At 35.1% G+C, this 12,001-nt stretch overlaps 1 protein-coding gene across 1 annotated transcript in view; it reads right to left on the bottom strand.

The window, feature by feature from the left end:
* Nucleotides 1-12,001, bottom strand: part of LOC106871452 (dynein axonemal heavy chain 5) — a 358,231-nt gene that overhangs the window by 255,777 nt on the left and 90,453 nt on the right. Inside the window, exons 14-15 of the mRNA XM_014917924.2 lie at nt 8,564-8,745; nt 6,497-6,616 (exon numbers count right to left, since the gene is read on the bottom strand). Coding sequence (XP_014773410.1) covers nt 6,497-6,616; nt 8,564-8,745 — 302 coding nt within the window. The remainder of the gene's footprint in view (nt 1-6,496; nt 6,617-8,563; nt 8,746-12,001) is intronic.

Raw genomic sequence — 12,001 nt, 5'->3', positions numbered from 1 at the left:
CACACACACACACACACACACACACACACACACACACACTGGACTTACCTATCACCTCTATAATTTGAGCTTTCAGAAACTTCATTTCCAGAGTGAACCAAAGGCTCTCTCTTTTTCTGAGGGAATGCTTGATAGAAAGATCCCCAACTATAACAGCGTTCTTAAATAGTAGTTCCAAGGAATAAATCCTCTATGCCCCAAATTGAAAGATTCAGAAATAGACTCAGGAAAATTATCTGGTTGGCAACCCCCTTTTTTTTTAGACGTTGAAATTAGTGTAATCTACATTTCTGATTCTTCTATGCATTCATCTCCCAGTACATTACAAGATCTGATGCCAATGTACAGTGAGCATCAGGTACTGCTGTGCTTTCAATATGAAACTGAAAACATAGTTCAAAACTGTGTCAATCATAGACCCAGGATGTTCATACAAATTCTAAATATGAATACGCTTTGGTCCAACCCACCATAAGCCACATCTAATCAAATTATGCAGAAGTCATCTTTCAAATGTCTAGACAAGCAAACAACCACGACACTGCCAGGCAATATTTAGTCATTGAAAAAACAAAAATATTAACAACAGTATCAAAAGGAAAAGAAAGGTTTATATAAACAGAACCTAGAAGCACTGGTCCTGTCTGATAGGATACACATTCTGGAAACTTTAAATATTCAAATATCTGTTTTCAACTCAAACAATAACATATTTTCTTGATGTCTCCACATGAACAAATACATACTAGCAGACTAAAAACCTCAATCCATACCACGTATGTGCTATGTTTCTTCTCTCTTTCATTCCTTTATTCTTATTGAAACCTTCCCTACTTTTCTTTATTTTTTTCTTTTCTTTTTTTTTCCTGCTTTTGTTTCAATACACCTCTTTAGTACCTTTTTGGCATCATGTACAACATCCTAATAACCTTTATATCTGTGACCTCGAACTAGCATGTCTTGGCTCAACCACTATCACTGACTCTATACTGCTGTACATTCTGAATTCAGATCTCACTGAGGTTTACCTTGCCTTTCATCCTTTTGGGATCAATAAAATAAAGTATCAGTTAAGTAGTGGGTTGGATGGTATTCACTAACTCTTCCTTTCAAATTTGATGGCCTTTTATCTAAATCAGAAACGATGATAAGGCAGTAAGTTGGTAGAATTCTTATAACATCAGAAAAAGTACTTTGCAGCATTTCTTTCAGCTCTGTTTTCAAATCCTGTTGAGATCAACATTGCCTTTCATTTCTCTGGGGTTCATAAAATAAAGTTAGTCAAGTACCGGGATTGATTTGACGAACACCCTTCCCACAAATTTCTTGCTCTATGCTTATGTTAGAAACAATTATTATTTTACATTATCGACATTATTTTTTTCTGTCAGACGTATTTGCTTTGATTATGCAGTTTTCGAATTTCTAAACTTGTTTAAGGCAGGAAAAAGTTCTACTTTTGTCCTTCTTAAAATTTTCTATTGTACCTGAAGAAAGGAATTAATCAAAATCCAACAATGAGAATCCATCCACCTGTTGATTTATCCTTCCTATATGTATCATACATATTTGAAAGACTAGTTATAAATTAGAAGTCACATTCAATCAATGGCCTCAAAATTATATATTAGATTGTGAAAGTGCATGGCTTAGTAGTTAGGGCATTCCGCTCATGATTGTAAGGTTGTGAGTTCAATTCCCAGTGATGCATTGTGTTCTTGAGCAAGACACTTTATTTCACATTGCTCCAGCCCACTCAGCTTGCAAAAATGAGTTGTATCTGTATTTCAAAGGGCCAGTCTTGTTACACTGTGTCACGCTGAATCTCCCTGAGAACTACATTAAGGGTACGTGTATGCAGAGTGCTCAGCCACTTTCACGTTAATTTCAAGAGCAAGCTGTGCTGTTGACTGCATCAGCTGAGACCCTCATTGTTGTAACCGACAGAGTGCTCCTACTATATATTAGATTCCTGGCCCAGGTGGTTTGTTGTGATTTCTTGAGCAAAACGCTTCATCTCACATTGTTCTGTGATAACTGCAACATCTGACATATAGTGGAACACCATGCAGCATCTGACACCATGTGGAACACCATGCATCTGTTCAAGCAACATTGATTTGATGGAAGGAGTGAGCTAATGTACATTACAAACGTTCACTAGAAATGAATCATTTGGGCAGGTTGTTCATCAAGAAATTGCAGAACTGTCTTTCTTGGACGACCATCATCAAATATCAGATTTAAATGATTCATTGGTGATAGCAACATGTTTCATTTCATGTGAGCTTTTTAACTGAGTGAAAACTTTGGGGTGGTTGTTAGAATTTATAGTTTAAAATGCAAGAACTATTTGAAGGCAGGTGTATTCTAAATTATGCTCTTAGTATTGCAATTTGTCTCAGTTTTTCATGTCAAAGTTGATTAGAAAGCTGAAGTAAATTAATGTATCCACTGATTGCAGATGAATTACATTGATTCGTATTGCATCTTCACAGTTGCTTTCCATACCACATTCACGGGAAATATCAAGTCTCTTGATAGCAGATAATCCACTTTTAGAATCTGCTAATGAATCAATGATCTCTCCATGTCTTAGATTAGTGACCAATTTTCCACCAATCTTCAATGTGCCGTCGAAATCAGCTTGGTTTACTGTCATGATTTGTTGAAGAAATACATTGAACTGGGGCTAATTGCAGTAACAGCAACATGATAAAGGTAAATAAAATCTGGAAGAGCAAAAACATTATGATCTACAAACTAATGTTAATGAAGATGAGAAGATGCAAGTTTATGCTTCTTGGGTATACATATGTATGTGTGTGCAAGTATATATATGTATGTATATAGACATACAGTCAGGTCTATATCGTTGACCTGTTTGATAACTTCCCACCCTTTTCACACTCTTATCACTCACCCCTCCGTCTCACATCTTTCTCATCACACAACCATTTACCACTCATTTGCTTATTACACTTAGTACTGTTACCCATGTTTCTTTCACCAATGCCTTTATCTTTCCTGCCTCCTACATCCACTCTCTTGCTGCTTATTTCTCAACACTTACTCCTCGTCTCAACCTCACTGTACTATGCCACTGGTTTGACTAAGGACAGCAGTAGATCTTTTCCACCCAGCATGCACTGCCTCCAGTGTAACTGAGGACGTCACTGCATATATTTGACACTCTCACCAACACTAATTTCGGCCGTTCACTGATAAAGGACCCACATACTTTTCCTTTCCCCTACTGCCACTCTCATCTCTTTGTCTCTTTCGGCTCATAAGGAAGCCTTTGAATAGGTGACAACACTGATTAACTGTACCAGGTGCACTCTGCCTTCTCCATCTCCTGTACTGCTTGTCATCAAACCATTTCATTCAGCTGTCATACTCTGATCCTTTTTCTCTCTACAGCCTGGGTCTCTGTCATCATTATCCATTTCCTGGGTTGCTTGACCTTCAGCCATCGTCTTATTCTCTCAGTTACATTGCCTTAAATATGTATACCTATCTCTGAATATTGTGTACCTTATCACTTAACCTCCCTGTCATACATCATTCTTAACACCATCATTCATGTGACTCTCATCCATACTTGCTACAATGTAAAGACATTGGCAAACAGATGCATAGGTTCCTGAAACCCCTATAGTCATGTCAAGGACATGGTTAACTCTCTCGGGCTAGTGTAATGAAAAATGCACCCAGTGCACTCTATGAAGTGGATGTAAAATGCTGATGATAATAGTGCATGTATATGCTTGTATGCATGTGTGTGTGTGTGTGTGTGTGTGTTTGTGTGTGTGTGTGCTTAAACACTGCTTGGTGCTAACATTTTGTCATTTTTCTACGGTTGGGCAATCTACCAATGCAAATCAGTCAACGTTGTCAACTGTATTTAACAAAAAGCTATTGCTTTATAAGTTTGTTCAGAGTTGCCCCTCTTAGGTACATCTCATTGCCAAGAGCCAAGAAGCTTGAAACATTCAATGTCTGGAATTCCTGATAGATGGCGACACTGAAAAAACAGATTGTTTTCACACCTTTTCACCCTAAGAGAAATATTATCTCTATGGTAACTGCAGTGAATTTGCCTATTAGCAGTTGAAATATGTCACAAACATTTTAACTAACCAAAATTTTGTTTATGCTTAAACACTGCTTGGCACTAACATTTCGTTTATATATATATATATATATATATATATATATATATATATATTGGGTCATCCCTTAAGTAATGCAGGTTTTTCAATTGCATGAAATAAAAGTTGGAGGGGGATGGGATAAACTACCTGCATCAACTTGCTATAAAAGCAGGTAGTAATTTTACCTTGTCCTTATTCTTAGTGCTAGTTTTGAGGAGTGCAGCTCGATTTTAACAGTTATTTTTTTCAAAGCTATAATGGAAGTGAGAAAGGAGCATATTCAGTTTATTTTGCTTTATGAGGTTAAGAAAGGCAACAACGCAATGGAAAGTGTGAGGAATATTACTGCAGTATATGGGGATCGGACAATAAGCATAAGCCAGTGTCAATGCTGGTTCTAGAAATTCCGAGCTGGAAACTACAGCCTAGAAGATGAGACTTATCCTTGAAGATCCTTAGAGCTCGATGAGGACATCCTATAAACCCTGGTGGAGCAAAAAAGAACCTATCGTAACTGTTAAGGAGCTAGCAGAGAAACTTGGATTTGATCATTCAACTATTCATCAACACCTGTGCGCGATTGGAGAAGTCAGCAAATTGGGTTGTTGGGTTCCTCATAAACTTTCCGAGTTTAATCACATGCAGAGAGAGAATGTGCTCTTCTTTGCTGTCGTGTCTCCCGACTGAACCATTTTTGGACCGAATAGTGACTGGTGACGAGAAATGGGTTCTCTATAAAATGTCAAGCACCGAAGACAGTGAGTAGGGAAAGGAGAAACACCAACACCCCAAGCCAAAGAAGGTCTTAATCCATTTAAGGCGTTGTTATCTGTTTGGTGAGATATGAAAGCTTTAGTCCATTTTGAACTTCTTTTAAACCCAAACCAAATGATGACAAAAGAGATCTAGTGTGAGCAGCTTGAGTGGCTTAAGTCAGCGCTAGAAGAAAAATGACCATCTTTGGTTTCAAGACAAAAAGTGTTCTTCCATCAGGATAATGCTTGGCCATATACAGTGAGGATGACATTCCAAAGGCTGAAACAGTTTGAATGAGAACCGATGCCCCACCCACCATATTCGCGAGACATTGCCCCATCTGATTATCAGTTATTCCACAGTCTTCAAAATTATTTGGACGGAAAAAATATGAATTCTGTAGACAAGGTCAGAACAGTATTGGAGGAGTATGTTTCATTACAGACAAGTGAATTTTAGGAGAGGAGTCTTGCAAGTCTACCAGATAGCTTGAAGAGTATTGTAGAAGGAGAGTATATTTTAGAAGAAAAAAGAACCTTGTTTATCTTAATTTTCAAAAATAAAAGAAGCATAAAAGAAAACGCATTATTTATGAGATGACTGACTCTCTCCCCCTCTCCCCCTCTCTCTCTCCCTCTCCCTCTATATATATATATATATATATATATATATATATATATATATATATATATATATATATATATATATATGTGTGTGTGTGTGTATATATATATATATAGTCAGAATTTCTGAAATTAGAAATTATTATTAATATTGATTATATACTTGTATGATAGATAGGTTTCGGTCTAGTGCCTTCCAGGCTTCTGGCACATTTTGTATTTAGTAATATTCTCAGAATTTAAAATTAAAACACACTTTAGATTATTCTCATTGCCTAGCTTCCTAAGCTTCAACCAGAGAGCATATGAATGCATGTACATTTGTGTGTGTGTGTGTGTGTGTGTGTATATATATATATATATATATATATGTATATATATATTTCTTTAGAGAATAAAACAGGTTCCAGTATTTTTATATATATATCTTCTTTTCCATGCTCCCATGGGTCAGATGGAATTTATATGAAGCAGTTTTTATATGGTTGGATGCCCATCCTATTGGTAGTCCTCATCAGTTTCCAAGTAAGGTAATATTCCTTTATGGTGTGACTAAACAAGACACTGCTTATATGACGGTGACGCTTATGCCAAGACAGTGATGCAATGCCAAGACAAGGAAACATACACATACATATCATCATCATTTAATAGGATTGAACTATGTCAATAATATTATCCCATATTAACTGAAATAATATAATACTTGTCATTGACTAACATTTTTTTTTTTACTTGTTGCCTAATTATTTCTAGTCAGCCTTGTAATGCCCTCTTTATTAAATATGTTAACAGCTTTTATCCTTCATGCAAATTGTATCTCTGTAGCAGAAAGTCAGTCTACTGAGACCCTGTTTCTTCTCTATACAAATAACACAATGTTTTGTTTATCAGATAAAATTTTACATAGCATAAAAAATTCAAAACGGTAAACAATGGAGTAAATGATAGAGAAATTACCTGAATTCAAATTGTCTTTTAGAAGGTTGATATTTGAGATATTCTTTTGTTTTACAGAATTCTTCATGGTATTTTTCATTCAGTTTCATGCAATCTTGCAGCATTGGTATTACCACTTCTCTGCAATTGAGAATAAAAAAAAGGGAAAGATTTAGTTTTATAACATACCACAGTATTAATGTTACCATTTTTTACTGATCTTATTTTTGTGTGCTTTCCTTTATTACTGAGCACATTTCAGCATGCCTGGGGTTCAATAATAAATCAAAGGCATGTTAAGCAGTGATGTTTAAAAGAAAAGTTATGTACATTTATATTTAACATATTTATATACACATAAATGTGGGAAGGCCTTTGCTGTAGTAATTGTCTCAGAAAATAAATCCTCCTAATAGATAGCTCTATTTGATCATTGCTTCTTAGTGTTTTCAATTTACTAATTCCAGCTTGACAAAGCTTTGCACATACCAGTCGATTTATTTTCTGTTATACACATACAAGAGTAGCAGTTCCCAGTGGGCTATGCATGACAGTCTCAATGATTTTAACTAATGTAGTATAACTATGGCAAAATGTGTTTCACAATCTGATGATACCATTAATAGTTTAGTTTGGTGTGTTTTCACACACATTGACTATAAGAAGTATTTCTCTTCTGAGATAGCTATTGCAGCAAAGGCCTTTGCATGCATGAATATATTTGAATGAGTTAAATATAAATGTACACAGATTTGCAATAATAATGTTTGATGGAGAGTTGCATAGCAAATAGAAGGGAGCAAAGAATGGAACAGATGGAGTGAAAGAGAAGAATGAGAGGATGACAAATACGAAAGAAAGCATTTCTTGCTTAGAAAATACTGTCGAAGAGAAGGAAACATGCTAAGATACTATAACTAAAATAACATAGCCATCAGCAAGAATAACAACAATAGCAGTGGTAATGACAATGATAACAACATAAGTTTAACTACAACAGCAACAATAACAACAACAGCACTTTAAAAATATGATTTGCAACAACAACACTTCCACGACCAACATCATAAAAGTGAACTCTTTAAAAAATGTTATACAACAATGGTGGACAGAACGTTATCATTGAACATGAGTTCTCTAAAAAAAATAGACAGTAGCAAAACCAAACTTTCATGCCACCCTGCCAGGAGATAGAGAAAAAATTAGAAAGAGCCTCATCTACAGATGCATAGATAAAAGACAGTGGACAATCTGACCTCAACACATGTGAAAAGTTTGAAAGCTCTCTGTAGTTTGATATGATATACAAGATGAGAAAATATTAATATTACAACTTATGTAGGTAGTGTCTCCCTATAATTAGTAGATAAGAATTTTCCTGCAGACATATAGGTGCAGGAAATTTTCAATAAGCACACTTTGAGGGTCTCCTTCAGCTGTGCACCAAACACAATGCAAGTTTTAGTAAATAAGCCAAACACAAAAGCAACTTGCTCATGCAGAGGTAATGACACACATACACTAAAAAAGTGGGGTGAGTAGATGCCATTTAAATGCTGACATTGGAGGACAGTGACTAGAAGGGATGAATCTGATGAACTTAACAGTCAGCTTTGTTTTGTTTCACCCATGAGTTCCATTGTAGCATTTTATAACATCATTGAGCTCCAAGCTATACTGTTCCATTCAGTTATGTCCAATGATTGTTAATTTACATTTCTACAGTTGGACGGTTCTTCAACAAGAAACTTGTTTGATAACATGAATTGGCTGTCATGAGACAAAATTTATAATATTGTTACAAATAATATACTGTAATAATATATTGTTATAAATAATATATTCATTTCCTTGTCTAATATATGAATACCTGTTCTTTTCTTACTTATGAAAACATTACACAACTAAACATATATATATACATAAATACACACATAAGTATGTACATACATATGTGAATACATATGTACATTGCCCATGGTATTTCTATGTTTGGATCTCCTATGTAATACTGTAATCAAATAAATTCAAATTGTAGCAGCAGCAGCAGCAGTAGTAGTAGTAGTAGGAAAATGAGAAAGCGCATACTTTTGCCGGTCCCATATTTTGTATTCATCCTCTAACAGGTAAGCCTTGCATGTCGATATCAACTGGTTAGTTATTTTGACAAACAATGATGTCATCCGTTCAGAAGTATTGAAATATTGGGAATTACAGTAAATCATTTGTATTGCATTCATAAGACTGGATATATGGTCGGCAATTCTATTCTGGAACGAAAGAAATATTATTAGCAAAAAAGAATAGCAGACAAGCTAGATGGGACACCTGATGACGCGTAGATATTTCTTTATCACATCTAACTTCAATAGGCAAAAATAATCTAATTCACATCCAGAGGTTTACAATTCGGTGCATTAGTCATAAATGTGTCGAATAAATCATCAAACCCAACTTCTATAACTATGGTAACAAATAACTGAACAAAATGGCCAATGAAATGAGAAATCTGTCACAGAACACTATATGTCCTTAGGCAATCACAAGAACATATATCAGTTTATATAGATAATGTGAAAGTGGGCAACTGTAGCTGTTATAGCGTTAGAGGTGACAGTAATAGTAATATCTAATAGAGGTACTATAGGGCTACACATTTTGGGAAAAAAGTGTTTAGTTAGTATTTACCCAATATAATGATGTCTAAATTGGGCAAAAGACCTTAAATTTGTAGAAAGAAGTAAAATCAATTAAATTATTTCCAGTACTTGGTTTGTTGAAGGACAAAAGGCTAAGTTGAACTGGGTATGATTTGAACACAAAACTTATCGGGGTATAACTGAATGTACCATTAGACATTCTGTTTGAAACTTTACCATTTTAACCATCAACTTCCTTTAATATTGTTATTGTTTTGTTCATGATGATAATGGTGATGATGATAAAATTGTAATAATAATAATAATAATCCTTTCTACTATATGCGCAAGGCCTGAAATTTGGGGGAGAGAGCTAGCAGATTACATCAACCCTAGTGTTCGACTTGTACTTATTTCATCAACCCTGAAAGGATTAAAGGCAAAAATTAACTTTTAATGACTCTGACCAGCTTGCCTCTTTAATAATAATAATAGTAATAATAATAATAGTAATAATAATAATAGTAATAATAATAATAGTAATAATAATAATAGTAATAATAATATGATAATCATGATGATTTCAAATTTTGAAATAAAGTTAGTGATTTTGAGAGGAGAGAATTAGTCAATACTATGATCCCCCGTCACCAGTACTTGATTGACCTTGGGGGAATGAAAAGCAAATTTAATGTCAGCAGGATTTGAAATCAAAACAAAGAGATAGAATAAATACCTCAAAGCATAATATTAATATTAGTATTATGGTATCTTAATATTATGGTATTAATATTAATGCTCATGTAATAATAATATTATTGTGGAGGCGCAATGGCCCAGTGATTAGGGCAGCGGACTCGCGGTCATAGGATCGCGGTTTCAATTCCAAGACCAGGCGTTGTGAGTGTTTATTGAGCGAAAACACCTAAAGCTCCACAAGGCTCCAGCAGGGGATGGTGGTGAACCCTGCTGTACTCTTTCACCACAACTTTCTCTCACTCTTACTTCTTGTTTCTGTTGTGCCTGTAATTCAAAGGGTCAGCCTTGTCACACTGTGTCACGCTGAATATCCCTGAGAACTCCGTTAAGGGTACACATGTCTGTGGAGTGCTCAGCCACTTGCACGTTAATTTCACGAGCAGGCTGTTCCGTTGATAGGATCAACTGGAACCCTCGACATCGTCAGCGACGGAGTGCCAACAACAACAACATTATTATTATTATTATTATTATTATTATTATAATAATACTAATAATAATAATAATAGTAATAATAATAATAATAATAATAATAATAATAATACTAATAATAATACTAATAATAATAATAATAATAATAATAAGAGAGCTGGCAGAATTGTTAACAAGCCAGACAAAGTGCTTTGTGACAGTTCTTTTGGCTGTACATTCTGAGTTCAAATTCTGCCAAGGTTAACATTGCCTTTCATTCTTTTGGGGGTTGATAAAATGAGTAACAGTTGAGTAGTGGAGTGGATGTAATTGATTAGCTCTCTCCGCTAAAATTTCAGGCTTTGTGCTTATTGCAGAAAGAATTATCATCATTATTATTATTATTATTATTATTTCTCTTTATCATAGGTTTTGTTGGAGCTCCTGGAGTCTTGCATGTGTAGTGATCTTGCTACCTGCAGCCTACAGTACCATGCTGTGTAGAGTCTCTTCTCTCTTGTTGGCTATTTGTGATCAGAATTGATTAGCACAGAATTGATTAACACTCTTAAGTCCATTTTTGGTAAATCCTTCTGCATTAGTAGCATACTGTAGCAGGTCTTGTTTGCTGTTTACCAAATATTCTACCATGTTTCTGCTTCCACCATTGATGCGCTCGCGTATGCTAATCAGCCCACGTCCACCTTTACACCTCTTCATCTAGAGCCTGTGTATGTTCGCCTTAGGCTAGAGGGCATTATGCATTGTCATTGTCCTTCAGGTTGTGCAATTGAGTTGGTTAATCTCTGCTCATGTCAATTTCAGGATGGATGCACTATGGCAGAGTACAGCAACAGCCCATATGTTGATTGCAGTCACAAGATTCCTTGAGTTGAGTTTTGATTTCATGAGAAGTTTGAGGTGTTTCAAATATGCAGTTATGACCTTGTCTTTCATTTCTCTGTACAAGATATTGTCAAGCTCCAGGATCCCAAGGTGCTTGTACCCATCATTATCCAGGTCTTCCATTCTCTTTCCATTTGGCAATTCTATGCCCTTACAATCTGCTCTTTTCCCCCATTTCTAAATGAGCACCAAACACTTTGGGATACCAAGTTTCATTCCTATATCTATGCACCACATATGTAGTTTCAACCAGCCTCTCCAATCCAGGCTCTGTTTTTGTGAACAGTTTTAAATCATCCATGAAGAGAAAGTTCTTTTTAATTCTTTTTTTATTATTATTATTATTAATTATTAATTATTATGTATTATTATTATTAATTATTATTAATTATTAATTATTATTAGGTTGGCGTTAGGAAGGGCATCCAGCTGTAGAAACTCTGCCAAATCAGACTGGAGCCTGGTGTTGCCATCCGGTTTCACCAGTGCTCAGTCAAATCGTCCAACCCATGCTAGCATGGAAAGCGGACGTTAAACGATGATGATGATGATTATTATTATTATTATTTTCATTATTATTATTATTAATATAGAAAGGATTGAGGTAACTCCTCCTGAAGATATAGAGTCAAAATTAAAAGAAGAGTGCCATTTGTTATCTGGTGAACGATATTTCGACATCTCGTGTGTCTTCAACTGGTTCAAAAAATAAATTTGTCAATCTACTTCATTTTGGTTAATATAGAAAGGATTGAGGTAACTCCTCCTGAAGATATAGAGTCAAAATTAAAAGAAGAGTGCCATTTGTTAT

Source organism: Octopus bimaculoides, chromosome 10, assembly GCF_001194135.2.
Source record: "Octopus bimaculoides isolate UCB-OBI-ISO-001 chromosome 10, ASM119413v2, whole genome shotgun sequence".
NCBI classification, from domain to species: domain Eukaryota; kingdom Metazoa; phylum Mollusca; class Cephalopoda; order Octopoda; family Octopodidae; genus Octopus; species Octopus bimaculoides.
This window is presented reverse-complemented; position numbering and strand designations above follow the sequence as displayed.